The 25,549-nt window shown below is 43.4% G+C and overlaps 1 protein-coding gene across 2 annotated transcripts; it reads right to left on the bottom strand.

The window, feature by feature from the left end:
- Positions 1-949: 949 nt before the first annotated feature.
- Positions 950-19,117, bottom strand: lpar2b (lysophosphatidic acid receptor 2b). Of its 2 annotated transcripts, none has more exons than XM_076728379.1 (5): positions 19,039-19,117; positions 10,226-10,691; positions 8,875-9,369; positions 6,167-6,426; positions 950-2,410 (listed from the first exon to the last, which is right to left on the bottom strand). In XM_076728379.1, exons 2-5 carry the CDS (start codon positions 10,479-10,481, stop codon positions 2,306-2,308), a joined length of 1,116 nt encoding a protein of 371 aa, XP_076584494.1. In that variant the 5' UTR covers positions 10,482-10,691; positions 19,039-19,117; the 3' UTR covers positions 950-2,305. The 2 variants fall into 2 exon arrangements, with proteins under 2 accessions (XP_076584494.1, XP_076584495.1); XM_076728380.1 differs by lacking the exon at positions 19,039-19,117 and adding an exon at positions 18,739-19,030.
- Between the last annotated feature and the right edge of the window lie 6,432 nt (positions 19,118-25,549).

Genomic DNA, 25,549 nt, shown 5'->3' with positions numbered 1-25,549 from the left:
TCGTGCTTCGCTGAAAGGTTCATTAAAAAATGTAAACATTTTTGGATATTATTCTACTGAAAAACAAAGCTTGATTTCCCTTTATGTTGTTTTTTTGAGTTGCCTCTGATGCCAAATCTCCTAATGTGCACCAACTACTGTACGTAACATCTACAGCTACAATGTGATCATAAATAAAGTTTTATATCACAGTTTACAAATGAAGATTATGTGTCACTGCAGCACAGACGACAAAACACTGCAGTAAAAGCTTGAGGAAGGAACAGCTTACGGCAGACTGTGGAGAACTGCAAAACAGCTGTATGTGAGTTTTAACCGCAGCAGATGTTCCTAAGCGACTCTGCATTAAGGCACAAACAGAATCTCCTCCATTAGAGTCAGCGTTCCCTTTGATATTCATAAGAAAAGAATCTAGACAAAGAAAATGTGCACTGTGACACGCACATCAGGACATTCGTGTCTAAACTTCAAACATCCTGCATCTAAAACTTTCTGACAATCTCAGCGAAACCATAAACCGAGACAATGATTCCGTGAGGAGAGAATATGGAGAGAGGTACGAGAAGACTTCAAAACAGGGTTATAAATTCTAACCGAGGCTTTATTAACCTTAATGAATCATTTATTTATGCTTTCAGGTCAGAAATGACCTGTTTATCAGAATAACTATCGAGCTGCCAGATTGCCTCTTCATTAAAAATTGAGCCAATAAAGGATCGAGAGAATAAAAGTTTGTGTGCTCGCTTCAGTGGCCCATCAGGCCAGGCCTATGAAACATTTCTTTACATTACACATATAATAAATCCCTGACGAAGGGTCTTTCAGTGCAATAATCCATCTGTTCTGCAGTTTTTAAGAAATAACATCAATGCCAATTCTGATACTAACAGTTATGATAAGTAAGCTGTACGGGTGGCAATTAGAATATATATAAAAAGTAAAAAACTAGACTTTCAAGCAGGTATAATGAGGTATAAAGACCGACTGAGGGGAACCAGGACCGTGGCTGAACGGGCTTAGACAGGAGGTCGGACCTTTGAGTGAAAAGCAGCAGTGGTAAATATGAAGTTGTTCAGAAAGGGGTGTTGGTTTGGAGCTTTGGAAGTGTCCAAAACATCCATATGAGCGGAACTCATAACATGAGTTTAATTGTTTTTCACAACCTGGCAACCCAAACGTTGCTGTTAACAACAGCCTGTGACTGATCAATAAGACACTGGTAAATTAACCAGGAACAAATCCATTAATTACAATTTACAACCCTTTGAAAAGTCCAGTACAGAGAGCTACTGGTTTCCTTATCTGACTGCATAAAACGAACCCTGGTAACATCAGTTTCCCAGTGATTACATACACACTCAGGTGCCAGTTTATTAGGTACACCGAGCTAAAACTAATGCATGCTGATACACAACAGTCCTGCAACAAATCCTTCCTTCACAAAGGTTCAAAAACCGTTTCAGAGACGTGCCGATTCAACTTTCTGATCATTTTGGAGGATGTAGTTGGTGCTGTTGCTGAGAGGAGTTTCTATTATTTTGTTCAACACATTTGGCTCATGAGGGGAGGTGAAAGAACAGTAACAACTCTTATCTGCATAATGCAATACATTTCAACAGCACCACAAGCTACATCCACTACAGCCTTCATGAAGGGAGGATTTGCGACAGGACTGTTGCATCAGACTGCATTAGCTTCAGCTTGGTGCTCCTAATAAACTCACATGCACATAAACCCATCATGATGATATTACTGCGGCATAAGATACTACTTATAGAACTCAACGGCACTCAACAGTGCACGTATTTCTGCTTGGCGACACAGATTCAGTCATTTCCTCCACGCGCTGCCAGCACGTTCCAGTTGTTCAGCAGCCGTGAGCGTCGCTTCTTCCACCGCCATCTGTTAAGAAGAAACTGGCGGTTCATTTATGTCTCAACAGGAAATAGTTCTCCAATGTGCCCCCGTGTTGTTTAAATGGCCGAGTAATGGACGCTTCGCCTCCTTATGTCTGCTGAAAGTCGATGATGGGGTCAAATGAGCCACTTGTTTCCCTTTGAATTAGCAGACACTGCATGTCCAGCATCATGTTGGCCAAGTGATATATGAGCTTAATCAATTCTTCTTTGCCCCGCGCACAAACAGAGCAGGCTTTGTCGGCGGGAAAACAAACAGTTTTTGAGCCCGACAACATCCTGCTGGCTGCGGAAGAACATGTCTCAGCTTGTTTATGTGGAGATACACAGAGCCACAGATTTCAGTGTTTCTGAATGAGCTGAGTGTTGAAAGCTTCATGTTGTTTGAGTTAATTCCATTTTTCTGAGGAGACGGGGTGGTCTTCAGAGCCTTCATTGATGAGAGGGGTCCCGTTGCTCCTCTCCAGTGGCTCGGCGGTACGAGACTTACAGTTCTACAGACAGATGTGGAGAGACAGATAAGAGCATGAGGCGAGAGTTGAAGTGAGGTGAGGAACCAGGAGGAGGGGGGGGGGGGGGGGGGGATGGGGATTAGGTGAAGCAGAAAGAAACAGGAAGTGGAAAAGGAAGAAGAGAAAATGGGTTAGTCATGTCCAAACTAGCAAACAGAGCGAAATGAGCGGAGAGAAAAGATATGAAAACCATGTTTATCCCCGAAACCGTTCCACACAGTTTGACACGATTCCAGATGTTAATTTCAGTGGTTATCACAGAGAAGCCATCGTGCTGCAAAGCGGACACAGCAGGCGGACAGACGCGACCAAACAAACCACAGCTGTACACAGACTTATGCATTTATTCATATTAGTTGTTTATTCATCTTAACTGAAACAACGTTTGTACAAAAATAGACCCTAAATAATATGAAACTGTTTCTCAACTGTCAAGACAATACCATCAGTTGGCCTATAATAATATGAAAGTCAGTATCAACACATAGAGAATATAGTTGGAGTATACGGTTATCCCTTTAATAGCTTCTGGTAATGGCATTCCCTTTAAGAGTACTTAGAATTAACGATTTACTGTTATCCATAAATGTCTAACTTCCCTTTAATTGAGTGTGTCACTGCATATTTTACTATCAACACACAGCAAATGCAAATTTGTCCCAGCCAGCTCTCTCCCGCCTCCCCTCTAATCCTAATGTCAAAAATATGCAAAGCAACATTTTTGTGAATCAGTGTAGACGTTCGCATGCACGCAAGACCACACACTCATGACTGCACTTCCTGTTAGCAGGCTGCGTGTGTGTGTGTGTGTGTGTGTGTGTGTGTGTGTGTGTGTGTGTGTGCGAGAGAGAATGATAGAGTGCAACATGTCCAACATACACACATGCCAGAGTAACAAGTCAGAGGAAATGTGGCGAGGAGCATGACCCGCTCCAACCACAAGCACACATCTGGACTGGTTTAAGACTGTACAACACGAGCACACACACTAACACACACGCACACACACACACTAACACACACACACACACACACACACACACACACACACACACACACACACACACACACCACATTAGCAAACAGCACAGAGAACACAGGAATGCTGTGCTTCCTATAAACGGAGTAACGATTGCATAAGACAACAGGGTAATTCCAGCGAAGGAAACCTGCATATAGCGCGACGCCGTGTGACCATTTAGGCCTCGTTTTATGAGATGTGAGCTTGATTGAGGTCATTGGTTGAAGTTTTGCAAAAGTTTGCCTCATGGAAAGTTTGACTTCCTGCGTGGTTTAATGTGCAAATGAATGGAGTTACAATTGTGTTGTAATTACTACAAAAAGAAAGTTACAAAAGAGTTTGTTCATCAATCAGAGCACCATTTACTTCCATTCTTTCAGGTTCTGTGTTCAGCACAGTGACAGGTGACACGGATGTGATGTGTTCGACAGTGTGTAACGAGAGTCATTCAGCTTCAGCATGAATTACATTTGATGAGTGACAGTCCTTTAAGGTCCTTTAAGACTTTCAGAGGTGACTGATCACTCGATCAGGAGGAAAAAGGTTCTGAAATGTGTTGCAATGTCATTTGGACGATGCTTTGCATGGACGTGGTTTGAGCATGAAAAGTTTCTATTTTGAACTTCATACAGTAACATTTTACTTTTTTTACATACTCAATTGAAAATTTGTACAAAGGATCTAAATTCAAGGAGAGTAAATCATCAAATACGAGTAAGTGCCTTTTATTTGAGTATATAATTTATAATGTAATAAGAAACGTGCCTTTCCATGTGTTCACTTTATGTGAATATATTGTTGTCTGGATATGAAATGATTTTGGTCATATCGCACATCCTGGCGGGGATTAACTGACATTTTATAGTTAACCGCACGGCTGCAGCTCTGTCGTTGGCCGCTCAGCCATTCTTGCCACCTTGTCTTCCTCAACCGCATCTGTCCTCTCTGCTGCACTGGAGAGGCAGGCAGACTCCACTGACAGTGGACAGTTTTCATTTGAAACCATGTAAATGATCTGATGACGGCCGAAACTGAAAGAACACTCTGCTTCGTTTGAGTGTGCGAACTCTCTGTTCTCTCTGGATCAACGTTCATACAAACGTTGCCATTTCATGTGAAAGTTGCCACATGCAAGACTGTGACAATGCCTACTCGCCCCCGATGCTGACATTTATTCTGAGTGATGAACTGAAAGAAGGAAGAGCAGACAGGAGCACACAGATAAGAAACTGATAAGCAGTGGAGCCAGTATCAGATAATAAATGCCAGGCATCCGACACAGCGCAGCAATATCGAGCGCGATCTGCTGGTGCTGTAGCCAGAGGTCAGTGCACTTTAAGGCTGGTTTTTGTTGTGCAGGTTAACTTCAGGTTCACTGTGCTGAATGTGGTGGATCTTTGGCGAGGAGGGGGCGTCTTCTTTTGTTCAGTATGCACTCATAGAAATTCTACTGTGCATTTTTTTAAGCAGCACAGAGCTCGACAACGTGTGTTCATACTGTAAGCAGCCACCACGCAACCGCTATATATAACCACCAGTCAGCACAGTGATGCTGCAGCACAATAGAGTTAATTGAACACAGAAGTCACGTACACACACACACACACACACACACACACACACACACACACAGAGCACCTACAAAGCAGAGGCGCTAGTTTATATTTGGTCGAAGCAGCAACCATAAAAGACACACAAAAGGCTTAACTGTGACAACTTCTAAGTTTTGCTACACATGACTATAGTACACAAACCAATCACTTTCAAACAATACATCAGCACGTTTGCATCTAAAGACGAGCCTGACGTCAGTGGATCCCCTCACAATACATTATAATGACCAGGTGCAATTCCTTTTGATAAGCAAGGCTCAGTGTTTCTACTGTGTAGTGAAGTGTGAACTGTTGAAAGTGCGTTTAAGCCTATTTATAACTGAATTTTATCTCACTGCAGATCCAAAATTTGTTTTGCGTTTCCTGGCCACTGCCATTAGGGATAGATGAGGTGCTCCACTGAGCATGAAAACCTCAACAACAACAAAAAAAAAGGAAATGGAAACGAGTGTCACATCATGCTCTCTTTAAAGCTGCAGTAAATGGTTGTTTTGTCCACTTGGGAGCAGCAGAAACAAGCTGTGAATACAACATTGATAAAGTCACTTTTTCAGCTGACATTTAAGTCCAGTATTCACTCTCTTTTAGCTCTGTTTTTGGCCTCAATCAGCTCCTGAGGGAAATATCTGGCTCCTCGGGTGCCAAGTGCTCCACTATGTTCACCAGCTAGTTGCTAACGGCCGGGGGGGGGGGGGGGGGGGACAGTTGCGAGCTGGGCAGCTGAACAATGAGTTGAAACTCAATATAAAGCCCCACAAAGTCAAGTGAAGCTGCAAGTTCAGGTGATAATTCTCTGTAGGTTCATCACTACGAGCGAAATCTTCGACATGGCACATTGTTACCAGCTTCATTTGATATGTTACTTTAAAAACATGGATCTTCTTTAAATCTAATTGCACCTGGTGGTTTTTACTTTCGTTTAGTTCTTGTCAAGTCTGCAAAGTTGTCAGTTTGTCATTGTGCAGCTGTGAATCTGTGAGTGTGTTTGCTGTGACTGTACTCTGTGTCTCAACGTGGTCTCAGGGGCTGATCTTTGAGTCCTTAGTGCGAGTGGTTGTTTTGTTTGTGATTGCTGTCATCGGCTCCGTTGCTTTCAGACAGTACCTCGTGCTCCAGGGTGCTAAAGTGAACTCCAGAGCTGCCCTTCTTTTTGCTGCCCCGCCGGCACAGGAAGCACAGGATCTCCTTGAAGGTCTTCTTCATGTCCTTGTCCCTGAAGGAGTAGATGATGGGATTGACGAAGGAGTTGCACTCGGCCAGCACCAGGCAGTACTTCTCGTAGCGCAGCACCTTACACTCTTCACAGCCCAGACCGTCGAGCAGCAGCACCACCAGGCCGGGCGTCCAGCAGATCACAAAACAGCCTGTCGGGGGAGGAGAGGGAGATCAAGGGTACATAAGGTCATTAGAAGACCTGTAATAACACTGGACATCAGCAAGAAGTCACAGATAAGAAAAGGAGTTACTAAGAGGAAAGAAAATGAACAGAGTTGTAAAGAATGTGAAGAGGAAGGGGGCAGCTAAGGGCGAAAGGGAATGTACTGTAAATTCCTCTCTAGACAATGCGTGTGCACGCACACACACACAGATACATAACATGTCAGCATGTGGACTGGGTTTAGTTCGTATGATCAGATTTCATTATCATAATACTCGATTAGGCAGCTCAGGAATTCATTATGCGCACACATTTGCAGCACCTTCAGCACTAATATATGCACACGTACGTGCTGCAGGCAGAAATGTGAAAACGATGTGGAAACACACACTTGCACGTACAAGGCGCAAAGCATTCCTCAGCCCCTGGCCACTACCTTTACGATCTCAACGACTCAATGCTGAAGCTCAAACCCAAATGTAAAACCAAATCTTCAAACAGCCATTTGGAGACATGAGAAAACAGCCGAGATGACACAAAAGCAGCCCACTCTCAAGGTCAAAAGCTCAAGTTAGTCCTCACAAACGTACAAGTATAAGCCCGCACAACCCACACACTCTGTGCGGTGTCATGTGGGCTGTTTTCTGTCACAGTAACTGAACTATGCAGCTCCCTGTCAGGGCATGCTCAGGGTTTTCCTTCACCCTCCTCACATGCCAGAGGTGCTGCGTCCTGGCTGCTGAGCGACGGGGAGAGAGACGAGTAACATTTTTAAAACTTTGAGGAATTTAATCCAAGGTTCAAAATGCGAGAGCAGGAGCAGGGGAGGCTGGGAAAGAGAGCAGAGGAGCGAGGGAGGGAGCACAAAACAAGGAGGAATCGTTGGGAGAGGAGTTAAAGTGTGTGTGTGGGGGGGGGGGGAGTAAAGTCTGGTTTAACTTGTACAGACAAGCTGAGAGAGAAGCCTGCATGCCAGCCTGTGTGTGCAAGCATACGTTTGAGGGGCTGTCGGTGTTTGTCGTTTCATTCGGTGAAGATTCAGCCGAGCGCTTCCCTGAAAACTGCCTGTACCTCTTTCACAACAAGGAAAAGGAGTCCTATGTTCACGTGGTACAGGTGTCTGTACGATTACAAGGCCCGAAAAACAATCTTCAATCAGCTTCTCACTATAAGTGATGAAATGTAAGATTAAAATGAATGAAACTGGTGATTTCCACAGGAGTGATTTCAGCGTTTCCTCTGCGGGTTTTAAGTTGTTGCGTCTTCTCTGAAAAAAGGAAGAAATCACACTGAAAAAGTGGCGTCTCTGAGGAAATATGTGATCAAACCACAGCTGCACAGACCTGAAGAGGCTCTGACTGCATGAATAATGATGCTTTCCTCTAACTTTAAGTTTGTGGGGGGCTTATTTAATCACAAACACTTACTATTATAGGGAAGTACTTAAGATTTGGTGCTTGAACGTTGATCATTCTCACTTTTTACTCATTTATTTGCAAAGGAGAAGGTCACTAAATTTTAGTAACACCGAACACCAAACTGTTTCCTGCTGCAAGGAGACCAAGAAAGACCACCACAGTTTACAGTAAACAAGGCCCTGTTAAGATGACACTGCACACCAGAACGCCTTATTGACAGGCAACAGAGTTGAGGACCAAAACTTTGGTAGCAAAGTGAGGACGAGTGAGGACAGACTGTGCGATGCTTTGGTGTCTTCAGGGACAGAAAGCAAAAAGTGGGGGAGAAATTAAACTGAGATGCTGAATATGCAGCAGTTATTGTGTTCAGGGCTGAGCAATATGACCACGATTAACTGTGACCAAATAGCTTATTAAACGCACCTGCGCACAAAACTCTTAACAGATCTTTGATTCATTATGTGCTGTGAGTATTAAACAAAAAATAATTAAAAAATCGAGTAAAATAGGCTTTTAATCAAAATAAGTGATATTATAGACTGATGAGGACAGTGAGGTGCAGTTGAAAGCTCCAGACAAGCTGGCCTTGAGGACTTTTTGGTCAAACTACTGTTTCCAAGCTCAATAATATTCATAAATGTACTTGTCATCCCATCTGCATGATATTTGTGTGAATGCATTGGGATATTAGCGAACTCTTCTGTTGTTTCCTGTATTTCTTCTCCATTCTGATGCCAAAGTGTGTCCACTCAGAAGGCCTTTTTCTCCTGAGCCAGCACTTCCCCCAGAGGCAGTTTTTACAGCCTCTGAGTCATTTTCTCTGTCCGAGTGACACTGGGCACTCCTGCTTGTAACTGCAAGGTGGGGCTGTGCTGACTCACTTTCCTCTGTTATGAATGAATTCAAATGACACAAGCACATGCTCAGCTGTTTGTACCTGCGGCAGATTACAGGGTCAGGATTTGAAGTTTTTTGGTTTACTCATGTGTCTAAGTAGCGTGTGTGTGCTTCCTCACCCAGGATCATGGAGACGGTCATCATCAGGCTGAACACCGTCTCTCTGTGTCTCATCTGGGTGGTGTGCTGCGACATCTGCTTGCTCTTGTGCCTCACGTAGACAAAGATGCGGGTATAGACGGCCACCATGACGGAGAAGGTCAGCAGGTTGAGAACGGCCCAGAACACCAGGTAGCTGCGGCTGTACATCGGCGCCATGGTGGAGCAGTTTCCCAGGTCGCACAGGCAGTGCCAGCCCATGGTGGGAATCAGGCCCATGATGATGGCCACCAGCCAGATGAACAGCATGAGGATGAAAACACGCCGGGTGCTCATCTTGCTGTGCAGCTGCATGGTGAAGATGGTTTGGTGGCGCTCCACGGCCACAGCCAGGAGGTTGAGGACCGAAGCCGTCAGGCTGGTGTCTATCAGCCCCTGTCGCACAAACCACTGGTGCTTAGACAGCTTAATGGTCCAGGGACCAGTATGAAACATCAAGTGGAGGTAGGAGACACCTGGGAAGAGGAAAGCCGGAGTATTACAGGATAATACACATGATTACGTAATGTGATGTCTTCAAGGACTAGTTTGTGTTTAAGGATCGTTTTCCCACCTACCAAGACTGCGACCATCTCCTGTTTCAGGTCTTTGCATGCAATATGAGTATGATGAATAAAGAAAAAAGGCTACATGCTCAAGTGAAATAGTTGGTGAACGGCATGCAGTGAAATCTGAAGATGGACGGACCATCTAACTGAACTTTTATATTTATGGTTTGCATGTACAAGGTGACTAATTTCACTGTTTCAAGTTTCATTTTTAAAATGTCCTGTTCATTTTGCATTAGCATGCACACACAGTCACAGCTGCAGAAACGGCTCAAAGTGACAATGTTAATATTAGGATATCATATTGACATTAAAATGAAAATACGTTAACACTGGGCCAACCAGTCTGCAGTAAGGAACCTTGAACATTAAAAGGTGCGTTTCCCTGCTTATGAGAAAAGCCCATAATGAGAGTCCAAGCACTCAGTCACCGTTCTGTAAGCCTGCCCATTGGCAGCGTCTTGTCACGCATCACTGAAGATTTACCAGCATAGATGCACCCGGATGCACCACTGTGCCATTTCCCAGCATCTACACTCATCAGGCCTCATTAAAAGCAGCACTCACATCACATGTGTTCCCCAGATGTGACGCTAGCTGTCTGTGTTGAACTTTCGACATCAAATATCTAAACTAAGATGCGGATGATCTCACAAAGCGCATGAAGAAATTCAGACACATTCGCATTTGCATCACTGTGGTTAAACTGCAAAAAATGTTCAATTCCCTCAAAAGAAGAGGACAGGAGGTAAAACAATGGTACCTGAGAAGAGGTCTGCCAGAGCCAGGTTACCCAACAGGTAGTAGATGGGAAAGTGAAAGCGCCGGTTTTTCAAAATGGCGGCTATGACCAAAAGGTTGGAAAAGATAACGATGAAGCAGACCGACATGCCCAGAGTGACGATCACATAGTCACGACGCCGCCAGTGGTCGCTGATGTTCTTGCCACTCGCCTCGTAGAAGAACTTGACGGTGCGGTTGTAGTAGCAGCCCTCGGTGTTGTCGGTCAGGGTGTCCATGGTGAGATATCCGCTGGGCTTGTGGGATCAGAGAAGAGTCGAAGAGGACAGAGAGGAGAGCAGTGCTGTGGACAGGAAGCAGAGGGGAAGGTCTAGGGCGCCATTCAGACTCGCCCTCTCAGGTGGGTTGGAGATCTGCATGCCATCAGCTGGACAGGTGAGGACTGGAGGGATTCAGTTTGAGGTCTGAGGCCCACGCTGGTCTTCAATCTGTGGAACAATTACATGTCAGTTTGAGACAACAAACAAAGCAACTATGCAAGACTTCATTCCAAAATGTGCTGATGCTGAACAATAAACTACATTTATTGAACTAACAAGAGCTGGGATTGATTCAAGACAATAAAACATCCATGTCAGGTGTTAGTATTGTGCAATTCATCTATCAGATATCAGACTGACGTCACCGATCCAGATTCCATAGTCTGCTTATAGCTCACTTATTTGATAGGGTTTTTGATAGTACAGATATTTATTTCTCTACAGTTTTTTTCATTTTCATTTCAAATATTAGCTTTGAAACCATCTCTAAACATTATCTTACCGACCACACTTTACGCATATCGTAATTTCTGATAATGTACTGTGAATCTAAACAGCGACAGCACTCAACATTATCTAACCAGAAGAATAAGCAGCCAATCAGCTCACAGTCAAGTTCAGAACGGCCAAACAAGTTAATTAACCAGCACATACATGAACCATATGGCTACATGGCTGAAATCATTATCACAATACTATTAAGGATCAGGACTGTCCTCTTTGATCAAAATTCTAACTCATGTCATGCTTTTTTGTCTATAACCCAAAATCAGCCTTAGTCTCATTTCTCAAATGAGAAACTAATTGACAGATTAATTCATTTTCATATTTATATATGTATATATACTGAATTATCATCCAGCACTTGTGAGCAAACAACCCAGAAAATGTCCGTTACTGGAGAGTCCTCCTTTAGTCAAAAACATGTTTTGCTTATTGTCACTCCACTTGTTTGACTTTCACTCTGCAGGATGACGTATGTGCAGTTCGACACTGGAAGTTGTTTTCACATTCATGTCCTGCAGTGAGGAGGGAACGTCTCTCTCTCTCTCTCTCTCTCTCTCTCTCTCTCTCTCTCTCTCTCTCTCTCTATATATATATATATATATATATATATATATATATATATATATATATATATATATATATATAGATAGATAGATAGATAGATAGATAGATAGATAGATATAGATATGCAACTTATATAAGTGTGATGTAGAAACCTGAAACCTCCGGTGCACATAAACATTAAGAGGACTTTGCAGTGACGTGGAGACATATTGTGTCCAACAGTTAAACCTCTGATATGAACACTTTCCTTACTGTGACTGACATCACAGAGGAAGTCACAGAGGCTTTGGTGTGCGATGCTGAATGGCATGTACTGTAAGTAAAACAAGGTGACGCTGAAAAAAGAAGCATCATCTGTTCCAAGATTAAACTGTGTTTGCAAGCCCCACTGCAGGATGTTATGCATCCCAAAGGCCTAAATAAACACAAGGATCAACATTAAACCAACCAGGCTTAAATGAATAAATAAACAGCAAATGCAGCCCGGCAAACTTTTTTGTTGTTGTTGTTCTTTTGTTAAATATGAGGAGAAGTGCAGAATCGTGATAAGCAGCAGCAGTTACTTGCATCGTCCTATTATTACCGCTGAGCTCAAAGACCAACGAACCATGCAAGCTGACAAGTCACGACAGGAACATATGAGGCGTTATGACTGAGAGAGATGCTGTAATTAAAACCAACCGCAGCTCAGGAAGAACTCAGCCTTCACTTCAAGACACGCATTCAGAGTGTGGCCAACAACAATGTGCTTTAATCCTCTATTTACGGTAAACCTGTATGCGCCACATGGTGCGTCTTGAGTCAACAACACTCCTTCATACACTCTCGGTTCTCCTGTGAAAGCCAGCGCAGCACGACGACACGCACTGCACCATCGACTCCAAGTTCAACTCTCCCAACAATGGAAACAGCAGAGCAGCTCCCTGCAGCAGAGACACACCTCACAATTACACAATCCAGCTATGTAACTCAATCTCAATCCAAACATGCACAACACACACAGAGAGGGAGCCTCAGTGACCCACTCTCCTACCAAGGGTGTGGAGCGAGACGCCAAATCCAAAACAGAAAAATGTGGAGAGACTGAGAACTTTAGAGGCTTGAGAATGAAATGATGGGTGAGACGGCATGCAAGAAAAGGTTTTGATCAAGGAAACAATGCAAAACAGCTGAGAGAAGTGAAAAGCAAGAGAATGTGAATGGACCGAAAATCAATCCAAGAACAAGCCTCGAGTGTACAGGAACATAATTTGTGGTGGGGGTGTGTGATTAGTTAACTAGTTGACTGAAGTTAAACCAGCAAGGTGGAAAGTGGGACAAAGGAGGTTGTCTTACAAAAGCAGTGCGGTTTGGCAGAGCTTTGATTAGAAAACGAAAACAGAGTTGTGTGCTCGCTGCATACTTCAGTGACATTTAAAATGCAATTTGGTGAATCAATAGACCTGAATACGTGCTCCATAATGTGTCGCGGTTATGCTGATGATGCACTGATATACCTCTCATTTAAACAACATGATCTGAACAGTCTAACCAGACGGCATTCCTGTTTATCCAAAGTCAAGGACCGAATGGCAACAATTCCAACAATTTAATAGCAGGTTTTGACATTTGTTCCAGAACATCATATACAGATACAGTCCTCCTGTGGCTCACTTACTGCCAATGTTAAATCCATGATAAAGAACCTTTTGATATCCACTCCTCCTTTGAGCAGCACACTCCGAGTGTTCTATCAATTAAGAAACCAAGATAAGACATAAATTCATTTATTTATGACTCCCACTCCAGAACTCAGCAGCCAGCTTATGAAGTAAATCTAAGCGGTCCGGTCATAGCTCTCCAATTTTAGCATCACTTCACTGTTTGCCCTAAGATCAGCTGATCTATCTGGTGGTTCTGTGGTTCAGATGGAGAACCGAAGGGCGAGTTTTCGGTTACGGTTCCTCGGCTTTGGAACAGTTCCCCTCAGAGTGAGATGGGCAGACTCCACGGCAGCTTTAAACACCACCTGAATGCTCACTTTTACAAGATGGCCAACAGCTAACAATATATTCCTTTTCCATGATTGCATCTGTTTCACGTGTGTTTATTTTAACTTTGTCATTACATATTTAAACTGTGCTCTTTTTAGTATCTTCATTTTTGTATTTTTCTATGCACTTTCACACATTTTGCACTCCTGTTTTAAATGCAAGAATATTTTTGCTTTACATGAGATCATTACATATGTGCCTTATATAAGATCGTCTCTTATTTGCCTCTTATTGATTTACATACAGTGATTCCCATTTCCTTAAATGTCACCTGCTTCGAGCTTATTTCTTTTATCCACATTTTACTTATTTATAGATGAACTTAATTGTTTTATTTAACACTTGTATTTCCACCTGTTTAAGCATGGACTCAGTGCTACTTGATATATCTAAATAAATGCTTAAATCTGGAAAGCACTTTGCTCTAAAGCTTGAAAAGTGCTATAAAAATGCAGACAGGAAGTGAGAGACGTCTTTTGTTGGTTTGTCTGAAAGGTTTTCTGTCTGAGACCCGAGCTGTCAATCAAACACTCATCCTACAGTTGATCTTTGACCTCCGACCCTTCAGATCAAAGTCACTCAGTTTCCTACCTGTAACAGCACACACCTGTGACCTCTCCAGTTTGCCTGTCAAGCTGTTGTTGTGTCTCTCAGACCCTCGCTGTCTTGTGTTTCAATACCAGATATCGTACAAGACTTTCATTCAAAATGTGACGCAGCTTCAAACCTTATCATGGTGCAAATCTTAAAAACATGCAGATAATCTCAAGGGCAACACAATGCCCGTCAAAACCCTCGCATCTGTTGTCTTCTCTGAAAGTCCTCAACGCACAACACTTGTGTTCAGCCACCAGTCAAATGCTGACAATAGCTGTGTTTCAGTGTGTAACCAGAGCCTAAAACACAGCCTTTGATCGTCTGTTTCCCGTGCTCTTTGCAAACAGACAAAGCAGCTGCAAAGCAGTCAAGTGAATTTGAATCTATGTAACGTCTGTGCCAGAGGTCACAAAACAACAAGCTCTCGCTCGTAGTGGGGCTGCAACAGTAAACCAGTTTCAGAAAACTGATATCATGTACACTTGAATTCTACCATATTATTTAAAAAAAAAAAAAAAAAAAAAAAAAAAAAACTTCTACTAAGTTTCATGTCAGTAAGGACATAACATTTTGTGATGGTCTTTGTTCAAAAATGCCTTCTGTTCTTGGTCCTTTAAAGGTCCACTGTGTAGGATTTCGGGGGATCTCTCGGCAGGAATGTAATATAATATTCAAAGTTATGTTTTCATGAGTGTAAAATCACCCGAAAATAAGAATTATTGTGTTTTCGTTACCGTAGAACAAGTTCTATATGTACAGAGGGAGGGGGTCCTCTTCCATGGAGTCCACTTTGCACCACCATGTTTCTACAGTAGCCCAGAACAGACAAACAAAACACTAAATCTAGAGAGTGCCTGTCGTGTTATTTGTGAGTTTCGTGGCCACTGTAGGTTCTCTTACACACTTGGAGAGGAAGGGGTGAAGTGAGGGGGTATTCAGTTGGTTGCAATCTGCTACCTCACCACAAGATGCATATACATATGACCTTTAAGGGGCACTGTAACTGACAATAATAATAACTGTAACAGCATAATACTGTATCAGGTGACCTCGTGAAATCCGGGTATTTTCTGCTGCTGCTGTTGACAGACGCAGAGTTTTCAAAGACTGAAAATACTCTGTAATCAATTTTCAATACTTGGATTGGTGCAATAACAACATGTCTCAAACAACTGATTATTCTTCTCACACACGTATGGAAACAGACGCCGATTAGGCAGCCGCAGGTTCGGTACACATGCAGCTGCAATCACAGGATGTGTAACCACCAGAAACAAATCAGCAGTGCAGAATCCTGAATGAAACCCTGCTCTCATCGCACCTGTTTCCAGCAGCAAGCAGCCGTTTTCAGGAAAAATGCACTGCAAAAGTTCAAAACATTTCCATTGGGAGAAACGTGCTGCATATTCAGAAACGTAGCTAATTCAAAAACAAAGACGGACACCCAAAACAAATACATCAACGAAAATGTGCTGCAGAGGAAAAAAAACAAGCCAACGCAAACACATTAAAAGCAACACGCTGCAGATACAGAAACGATGCAAAGTCTAAAACACACAAAGTAACCACACAATATGACCTGCACAGCAAACAAAGTTAGCACCTGGTTAATGAACAATGGAACCAGAAGCCAAATACTTTTCTTGCTGGTGGAGATGAGAACGGAGAGGGAGAATGATTATTGTAAAAAAACAAAAAAAAAACTGTAATCATATGGTTTCCAGACACATGACTCCAAAAGAATGCTAAAACTGCTTAAAAGAGCAGCTGCTTTCTTGCCAACAGTCAGACGACGATTCATTCCACTCATGTCTGTGCAGCAAACATGGCTACAGCTAGCAACCCTTTAGCTTAGCTTAGCATAAAGACTGAAAAAAGGAGGAAAGAGCTAGCCTGGCACAGGACAGGCTGCCATCGCCTTGCAACCAGCCGAGACTCCAGGAAGTTCCTGGTTGCAATTAAAAAATAGTTCAGCACATAAACACCTGTAAAATGGCGGCTCGATGCTGTTGCGCTTCTGTTTTTGAATTAATTAAACAAATCAGATTTTACCAAAGACAAGTTACATTTGATACAGCCTGGCTAGTTCTCCCCCCCGTGCCCAGTCTTTGTGCTAAGCTAAGCTGCTGCTGGGTGCAGCCTTAAATTTAGCTTCCAGAAACAGTTGATTGAAACTTCGGGCAAATCCCTAAACTTGACCTCACTGAGGATCCCGTCCCAAAGAAACTGACAAAGCATTTGCCTCCTTGACTCTGGGCACCGAGTTCACTGCGGTGCTTTCACTCTGTGCGGCAGCTGCATTTGCATGACTGTGTGTTTTCATGCATCATACTGCATGTCTGTGTTTGCGCGTGAATGGACTGGGCTGAATCAGTAAACACCAGTTTGAATGCAAACCGGTCATTACCAGAGCAGCCACACCCGAGTCTCTTCTTCTCCGCGCTCCTCCCCTCTCACTCTCTGGAAGCGCTGGCTGAAGTTAACGTGCTGAGGCTTTACTTTCAGAGAGGGAGAGACAAAAACCAATACTGCACAGGAAGTGGTGGTGGAGCGCCAGGGACTGTCTGTCACCTCTAATTCCAGGTAAAAACAGAGATTCTGCTCAGCTCCACAGGAGCACTCCGTCTGGGCGCGTTTGTTTTAATTACCTGCCTCCCCCAAAGTGCATCCATCCAGCTGTGAACCATGGACACGCAGCCGGGGGGACTGACCAGGTGTCATCTGCACAATGATTTACGTTAGCAACTTAATCAGACAGACGCATGGACACACACTTCCTCTCTAGCCACACAAGGACACCAATGTGGTCCACCTACAGGAAAAGCACCAAACGCCACAGAGAAAACTACACAATGTGTTTCATTGCTGTGCATCTGAACTAGTTTAAACAGGGACCGCTTTAGATGAATTACCTCATATGAAATCCTGAAGCTGTTGTCTTGGTTTCAGCTTTGTGTATTTAAATCTCAGAAATTCACTACAGCCATCTGCGAGTACCTTTGTGTGCAGAAAGTCTCTGCAGAAAACACACTGCAACAACAACCTTACTGGTCAGAATGAGACATTTAGTGCAGGTGGTTTCCGTGAAGCGGTTGAGATGAGATACGGTTACAAACAGGCTGCAGTAATGTCATCGTTTTCCCTCGCTGACACACGGGGAACTAGCATCTTTCCTCCTCTTTGACTGTTCACTTTAAACTTCTCAGCTGCCTCAGATCATCTGCAGACATGTAAGCTGATCAACATCAAGTCATTTATCAAAACAAAATCCCAAAAGTTCTCCAGTTCCTGTTTCTCTAGTGTGATGATTTACCGCTTCACTTTATTTTAAATCACCGTCAGCTGAATGTGTTTGGGTTCTGGACTGTTTGGTTGGACAAAGCGGGCATTTCAGAAGACGGCACCTTCGGTTCTGGGAACTTAATGATCGTTCACATCGATTTAATGGTGTTTTTCTACATAAAACCGTCTTTCATTGAACAAAAAAAAGCCGAAGTTTTCCATATTGAATGTTGTTTAAATGCACCAGAACTTTTCCCTGAATAAAATTACCTGATTAAGGACAAAATAACCAACATGAACAATCTGACCAATAGTTTTTAATGAAAGGCGCAACACACACATTTCAGTTGGTATCAAAAAAGTACTGATGCTCAGCTCCAGCCGCGATGTTGTACTGGACTGCATTTAATGAGAGATATAGGTCTAATTGATTAATCTGATCATTTTACTCATTTATTAAGCACAACTGCCAAAACATTTGCTGGTTTCAGATTCTCAAAGCGAGGATTTGCTACTGTTCTGTTTTATATAGTAGTAAACTGAACATCTTTGGATTTCAGCCTGTTGGTGTGACAAAAAGTAGGTATTTTTCAGCATTTTCTTACATTTTATAGACTAAACATGGCTAAAATCATTCGCTGTAGCCCTGCAGAGATTTTTCTGAGCCACCATTAATGCAAATGGAAGTGGAAGACATTTGAATGTATTGTCCAACACAGCAGCACCGATATTTACAGCCTCCCAAGCTGCCAGAAGGTTGAGTTAACACTCAGTGACAGTGTCAATAGAGCCTGAACGACCTGCGCTGTGATGACATGATTTACTGCAAGAGATTATTCAGGTCACCAAAACCCAAACAGCTGCACTGCAAACTCTCAACCAATTGAAACCAAACTCATATTCTCACCTGTCTATCCTGTCTGAAAGCAGGTGACCTGAGTGAATCGTTTTATTCTTTTCTGTTTGCCATCTCTGATATGAGGTTACACAACAGGACAGGAGACACAAGACGCGCAGTGTTGAGGATGTTCAGGCTCTAATGAGCTCCAGGCTGCCTCCACACCGCGCGGATGCCTCAGCATGCCGATGGAAGCCCAACGGAGGAACAATGAGGAGCTCAAACACACTTCAAGTCCGTCTCTGCTCCGACACGTCAAACTCACGGCCCACCTGAGGCGCTTTACGCAAAAACAAAGAGAAACAAAGCGCAGGGGAGAGAAGTCGGAACTCACCTTTTCTCGCGTCTGCGAACTCGTTTATCAAGTAAATCCAGAACCAGAGTCTGCGTCGTGTTGAGAACAATATGCCGTCACGGGCCTACCTGAGGTCACGTCCTGCGTCACTTTCTACGCCCTCTGAGCACAAGGTGAGCAAAGATCAGGAGCAATTACTCTTTTACTCCGTTTCTACAGAGGCTCCATTCCAGCTATTTTTTTTTCCTTTTAAATCCCAGAAAACTCAAACTTGCTGGACAGTCTCCGTCACCTGCGTCTACTTTCTCCTTCGCTTCCGGTGGCTCGAGCGCTTGTTACCTGTGCGCAGTGATCCGCGCGGTGAGTGTCTGGAGGAGCAGAAAGGGTGCGGTGAGGTGCGGCGCTCCGCTGCTGCTGCTGCCCCGTCTCTCTGACAAAGGAGCGGCCTGGACGCTGCCTCTGCTAACCTGAGCGCTCGGGACCCGCCCCTGCTGCCCCCCTGTTGGCTGACGAGGAGGCAGCGCAGCCAATCACAGAGGAGCTGAGGAGTGATGGCCAGGGTGGGCAGGGATAGTGTTCAGGCGGGTTTATATGATTTTGGCAGCGGTGGGAGGTGAATTATTGATGGCCAAGGTTGGCGGGAGGTCAGCGCTGTGCTTCCCGGTATGCTGTGGTGAGGTAGTGCGGAAATGCTATGACAAAACTACATGAATATGACCTCTGTAGACGTTTCTGTGCAGGACAGGAACTTAAAGATAATCAAAGGATGTTTTCAATAAACATATTTGTTTAGGAGCTACAAAGAGGGTTTTTAATGAGCTAACTTGAGTATTTACATTTTCTCGCACTCTATATTTCTGCTCCACACATTTCAGAGAGAAATATAGTTCAATTTATTGTAAGATCCATGTTATAGAATAGAATCAACAAAAAGATTATGATATTATTGTTATAAGTTATAATAGTGCTTTATTGGCTAATTTAAACTATCCACACTTTTACCAGCTACCACGGAAGTGATGAACACATGATATATGGTGGGTTTTTTTTTTTTTTTTGCAAAATAAGTACTTTACTTTTGGTATTTTAAGTATATTTTAATGTGACTACTCCAAATTTTGAATGCAGCACTTTTTACTTGTAACAGAGTATTTCTGCACTGTGGTATTACTACTTGTACTTGAGTAAAAAAACTGAGCACTTCTTCCACCACTGGCAAACAGACATTGTTCAACTACGTGAAACTCATAACCAAGTACTAAAAAGTAAATCTAAAACTTAAAAGTAATTGTAAAATGTAAATGTAACATATAATACTTCTTAAAGGACAACATTAAACAAATAACTTGACAACTTACAGTTGCTCCGGGGTCTCAACTCTTCACAGTCAGAGAGTGAAAAGACATCTTAAACAGTCTGTGTCAGCTTCGTCAAAGTTTGCTGGAATGAAAAAAGTACTTGAATCATTAAACGAAATATTATACTATTTTTTGCGATATTGAATGCAATGTCTCATAATTGCACATTATGTCCTGTAGGTCACAGGGTTGTACTGACGGATCTGTAATGACAGGGGGCACACGGGAAGAGCAGCAGGACAAATAGGAGATGGTTTCATGAGCTTGCTGTTTGTAAGTTCTTCGTCTGTAAAGGGACTGAGGCCTCTGACTGGCCTCGTGCTTAAAATGCAGAACACATACGTGACTGTGGCCTCTCTGGTTCGTGTGCAGCTGTGGACCTTTTTGTTTCTCTCCATCCCCCATGTTTCCTGTCACCTTACAACTGTCCACTGTTGAATAAAGGGGAAGTGCCTAAAATACTTTAATCTGCTGCAACTGCTTTTAATCAAGCAGAAATGGGTCACTATAAAGTCTCCAAAGAATTAATAACAACCATTCAAAGTACCTCAGAGTTGTAATTAAAATTCAGCGTTTTTCCCATTGCTGTTCTGTTAAAGGTTACTTTAAATCTCCATCTGCTTTCCTTTTGTTCTAAAGCGTAAAGAGGAGTTGTGTGTCATTTTTTGATAGTAAGAAACGTTATTCAGTGTGCCATCCTTATGCCGACGCTCTGCTTCTGTGGGCTGTAGCTGAATGTTTGCTCTTAATTTGGATGCTGTTTCTTTTTGCTTGGCATCAGGTTAGCTTTACTGTCATATGTTGCTAAAACAACCCAGCAGAAAAGCTGATTACGGCCACATAATGGTGATATATTCCCTGTAAAAGTGCTAACACCCAGTCACTCCAATAATAATAATTCTATGGCAAGATATACAGTTACTTTAAAATCTTCTGTTCCTCAGGCCTACTGGCCTTGTGCCCATCCTCATCAAAACCAAATCTGCCTCTCGCACAGTACAATAATGACAATGACAGTCACAGAAACAACACCACCAACCTCCAGCAACAATAGGCTCATCTTTTATTCAGAGGATGAGGCACGAGGCCCGCAGGCAGCCCAGTTCACCACCACAGTGAGAGGGCAGAATCCAGAGAGGCGGCGTTTACGTCGTGTCAGGAGCAAAATTAGGCCGCTGTCTTGTTTTTCTTTGATGCGTTGGTACAGGACTATGGGATGTGAACCTGTAGCTTAGGATGAGCTGTTTGCACTTGATATGGCTGCAATAAGGTTTATGGAACGTCAGAGGCCTATCAGGAGTGTAAACCGCTGTCTCATAATGGAAATGAGCGGAGGAGAGAGGGGAGAAGATAGGGAGGAAATAACAGTCTGACTGCAGACAGAGACGGAGCAAAAATGAAGAGACGGGCCGAGGAAAAAGTGGATACTCCTTCCTGTTTACACAAATGGACGAGTGAGCGGAGGTCTGTGCGTGAGACATGTGACAGGCGTGTTTGTCCAACATGGACAATCTGCCTTCCTTATTAGGCGAGTTGCGTGAGCTCCAGCGCTCATAGTTTCCAGTTTGTTGTATTGAGCCTCTCCATTCGTTTATTTCCTCTCAGCGTCACAGACAGCTGCGTATGCTGTCGCCATGGTGACGAGGATGCTGATTGCCCTCCATGCCTCCCACACCTGTTTGTCACCCTACATGAGAAAACACATGTGTCATGTTAGGGCGTAATATCAACCAGGCCGGGGTAACCGGGTTTGCAATTTGCTATATAGCACCATAAACTCTATCTTATGGCAGTTTTCTTTGTATGAGTGAACATTAAACAATGGCAACAGCAGGCTTTGATGACCTGCTGATCACTAACTTCCATTCATAGATAAAGGCGGCATGGAAAAAATGATTGTGACAAAACCTTGGATCATTTTCTGAGATCAGCGGTTAATTTTATGGCTTTGAACTGATAGTATAGAGGTGGTCAGACCAGCGTGGAAAATGGGAAACGCTGCAGAAAAATGAATTAACTCCACTGCACCTGCAGCTGTGGTCACGCATTATTTCTGGAAGTTTCCTTTCACTTTGAAGCACAATGACAGCTTTGCTATCTCAATGCCCCACCCATGACTGCAACAAGGATGTCAGAGCTGGGCAAAATTCAGTGGAAATGAGATGAATCACCTATTGCACAACTTGCTTGAAAACAAGCTTGCAAAGTGTGACACAGTTGTTTCTGTGCTGAGAGCTTCTCCAACCACAGAAAACACACAAAGTAATGTTTTACAACAATACACCAGAAAAAAACTGATAATTCAGCACACTACAGCACAGAGACTGCGTTCTTTGTAAGGGGTAGACTAAAAAACAGAAACACCTCTCTGTGGAGTGTGACACGACCTGCAGCCGCCAACAGCTGAATCAACACCTACAAACAAAAAGTAAACATTATTAACCTTCATGAAGGCAGAGTTTATGGCAGGGCTGCATCAGTGCCTAATAAACTGGCACCTGAGTGTATAGTATGTGTACATACCTGAATATAAGAGGATACGATGTTTGCATTGATACAGACATTTCAAACATTTGCATTTACTTTTAGCTATTTCAACTATTCATCCTTTATCACGTCTACTTCAACTTCCTGTTTCACAGCTGGTTGCTACTACAAATGTACTAATGATCAGCATCACACCATTTTCAAATCCAAATGTGTTGCTGATTTTACTCTTTAACACAAATCTGTCAGTTTGTCAGTAGCTGAACTGCCTCACAGAGTTTCCTGCAGGAGTAAAGCTGGCTGGGACTCACTGCAGTAGCTGGAGCTGGTTGAGAGGTCAACACCAGCTACCAAATGGACCTCAGGGAGATTATTTTGTCAGCTGCTGTTTCCAAGTTCAGACAAGCTTTCAGCCTTCTAATGTCAATCTTGCCAGGCCTTGTGTAGGGCCTAAGCCTCGTTCAGTAGATGATGGACTGGTACTATTTATGCAACCGGGCCTTCATAAAGTAGTAATAACATCACAGTGCAAACACAGAGTCAAAAAAGAGTGCTGCATTTCTAAAAATGTCAAAACAGACAAAAGGAAGCTCTATTTGAGAGCAGGAAGCAGAGAAAGGAGGAAAGGGAAACGCTGCGTGGATCACGAGACGACACCGGAGGAAAAGCAGAAGTGCTTCACGGTGATTTACCTCGGACGACGTGATGTGGTGAAACAGCAGAGACGGAGCGGGAAGGCCCAGTCAACAACTGAATGACAGCCAGATCACCTCCCACAGGCCATCATGTGCACCGTAAAACAAAGATCCAGAGCATGAGAGCAAGTTGCGTGTGAGCAGCACGATGTGTCAGCAAGTGTGTGTTTGTCAGAGTTATATGGGGTCTTGTGCAACGTGCTTAAGTCTGAATTGTGACTGTACGTGTTTGCGTGTGCATAAATCACATATGGAGCCGCTTACTGTCATCTGGCATTGATTTTGGGAGGGCCTTGATGTCCCAGTGATTGCCCTCATCACTGATTTCCGCCCCCCGCCGCTCTTAATGCCATTAACGGGAAGACTGCAGCGGTTCTTACCCAATCTGAGTGTGGAGAAGCAGCCATACATGTGCTGGTATGTGGCTCTGTACGTTTGTATATCACATCCACTCCCCCGCTCACACAAATGCCGACATTTTTCTCTCTTAAAAGATGACATCACGGCGCCTCAAGAATGCAACTCTGAGTGGAGGCAGACATCCATGTGGTCATGCCTGTTGGAGCACAAGAGACAGCGTGGATGCTTGGTTTCATTTGCCGTAGCGGAGACAAAATGCCTCCATATAAACACAAATTAAAAAGTGCTGCTCTGGAAATTAAAAGAATGCAGCAACTGTCCCTCATTCAGACATGTGATATGTGAAAAATATGAGCCGTGGCTTCCCTCAGCTTCCCTTTTAGTGTCTTTCAGCTCCTTTTTTTTTTTGGTTTTACTGTACAGTTCACATCATATCCACACACATCAGGCAGCTGCTTAGGTCTTTCCCTCAGGAGTTGGCAGAGACCAAAAACTGCTAGAAGTGCATGAAACTGGAACCTAAACTCAGCTGGTGGCCAGAAAGGCGGCTCTAAATGAATGCTGCTAACTGCTGGACGTGCAAATAAGCCGCTGTTTGCTAACAAATCCGCCTTATCAGCTTTATATGGTGATAGCACTCAGTTTAGGAACGCCTAGCTAAAAATAATAAAGTTTATTACACAGTCAGTCATCCAATAAATCCCCCCTTCATGAAGGTTATGATGCTCAGTTTTTGTTGAAACTGTTTTTTAATCTAATTTAATCCTCGCTGATATAATTAGGTTGGACAAAACAATAGAAACACCTGTCAGTGAGTGCGTTTACATCCGCATCCTGGTTTTGAGCCTCATCCTGCCTCATCCTCATCCTGCTTCTGATTATATTGAGGATGTGTCGTTTACATGGAACATGAAAAACCTGGTTATTCATATCCCTGTATACATGATCATTGTAACAGCATCCAGGCCTTCTGAGCGTCTTCCTGCGGTTGTGTCTGATTTCTCACCATCTCAGCCACCATGAAACAGTACAGACACCTGGATAAGACGTTTACATGCCACAGTATTCTGGTTTCTGTCAGAGTGCTGCAGTTTACATGTGCAAAACATAACCAGGATACTGTAAAGCAGTGTCCATGTAAACGCAGTGTCACTTTGAGACTTTTAGACTCACAAATTGTTTCCTGAGCTGCTTCCTGGTGTGAACATGTCTTTTCCTGGACAAAAGCGCACACTTCACACAGAGAAACAGATATTAACTGTCCACTGCTTCTTTTCCATGTCATGCATATAAATGTTCCTGTATCCTGTAAAGCAGTGGCTGCCCACCCGGGGGTCTGAACCCCCCGAGAAGGGCCACAAAATAAACCTGAGTGGTCTCAAAAGAGTAGGAAAACAAAAACCCATTTCTGCTAGATGTCTCCTCAGACTTTTTCCAGTCTCTGCTTTTCATTCCTCCATCTTTTCACCTTTCCAGGCCTCTATAAAACATTACTTTTTGGCAGAATTGGTCACAACCAGTGCACATATGCAACCGCTGACATGGTGTTTTAAAGGCTCACAAAGACCTTTTCCCACATAAGCCATGCTTCCTTCACAAAACACAACTGAGGGAAATGAAATATAAAACTGTGCTTAAATGCATAAAAGACTAAATGCACCTTCCTCCTATAATGGCAGATATAAAGCAGACTGGACAGGAACAGGGAGGAGGTCAAGAATGCAAAGAGCTGTGCTTCCCTGCCTCTATAAGAGGATCACATGACTGCTGCACCAGCACTCGAAGCTTATTCACCGAGGCAGCTCTCCAGTATCTGTTGCCACATGCAGCAGTAACTGTTTCTCATTCCATATCTGCTATTCACTCACCTCCCATCATCATCATCATCATCCCGCTGCCTGTCACACTTTCGTTGTGCCTCGCCACATTTTTCACTCTTCATTTGTTAAA

Source organism: Chaetodon auriga, chromosome 4 (genome assembly GCF_051107435.1).
Source record: "Chaetodon auriga isolate fChaAug3 chromosome 4, fChaAug3.hap1, whole genome shotgun sequence".
Taxonomy (NCBI): Eukaryota; Metazoa; Chordata; class Actinopteri; order Chaetodontiformes; family Chaetodontidae; genus Chaetodon; species Chaetodon auriga.
Note: the sequence above shows the minus strand (reverse complement) of the source record. Positions and strands in the feature narration are given on the sequence as shown.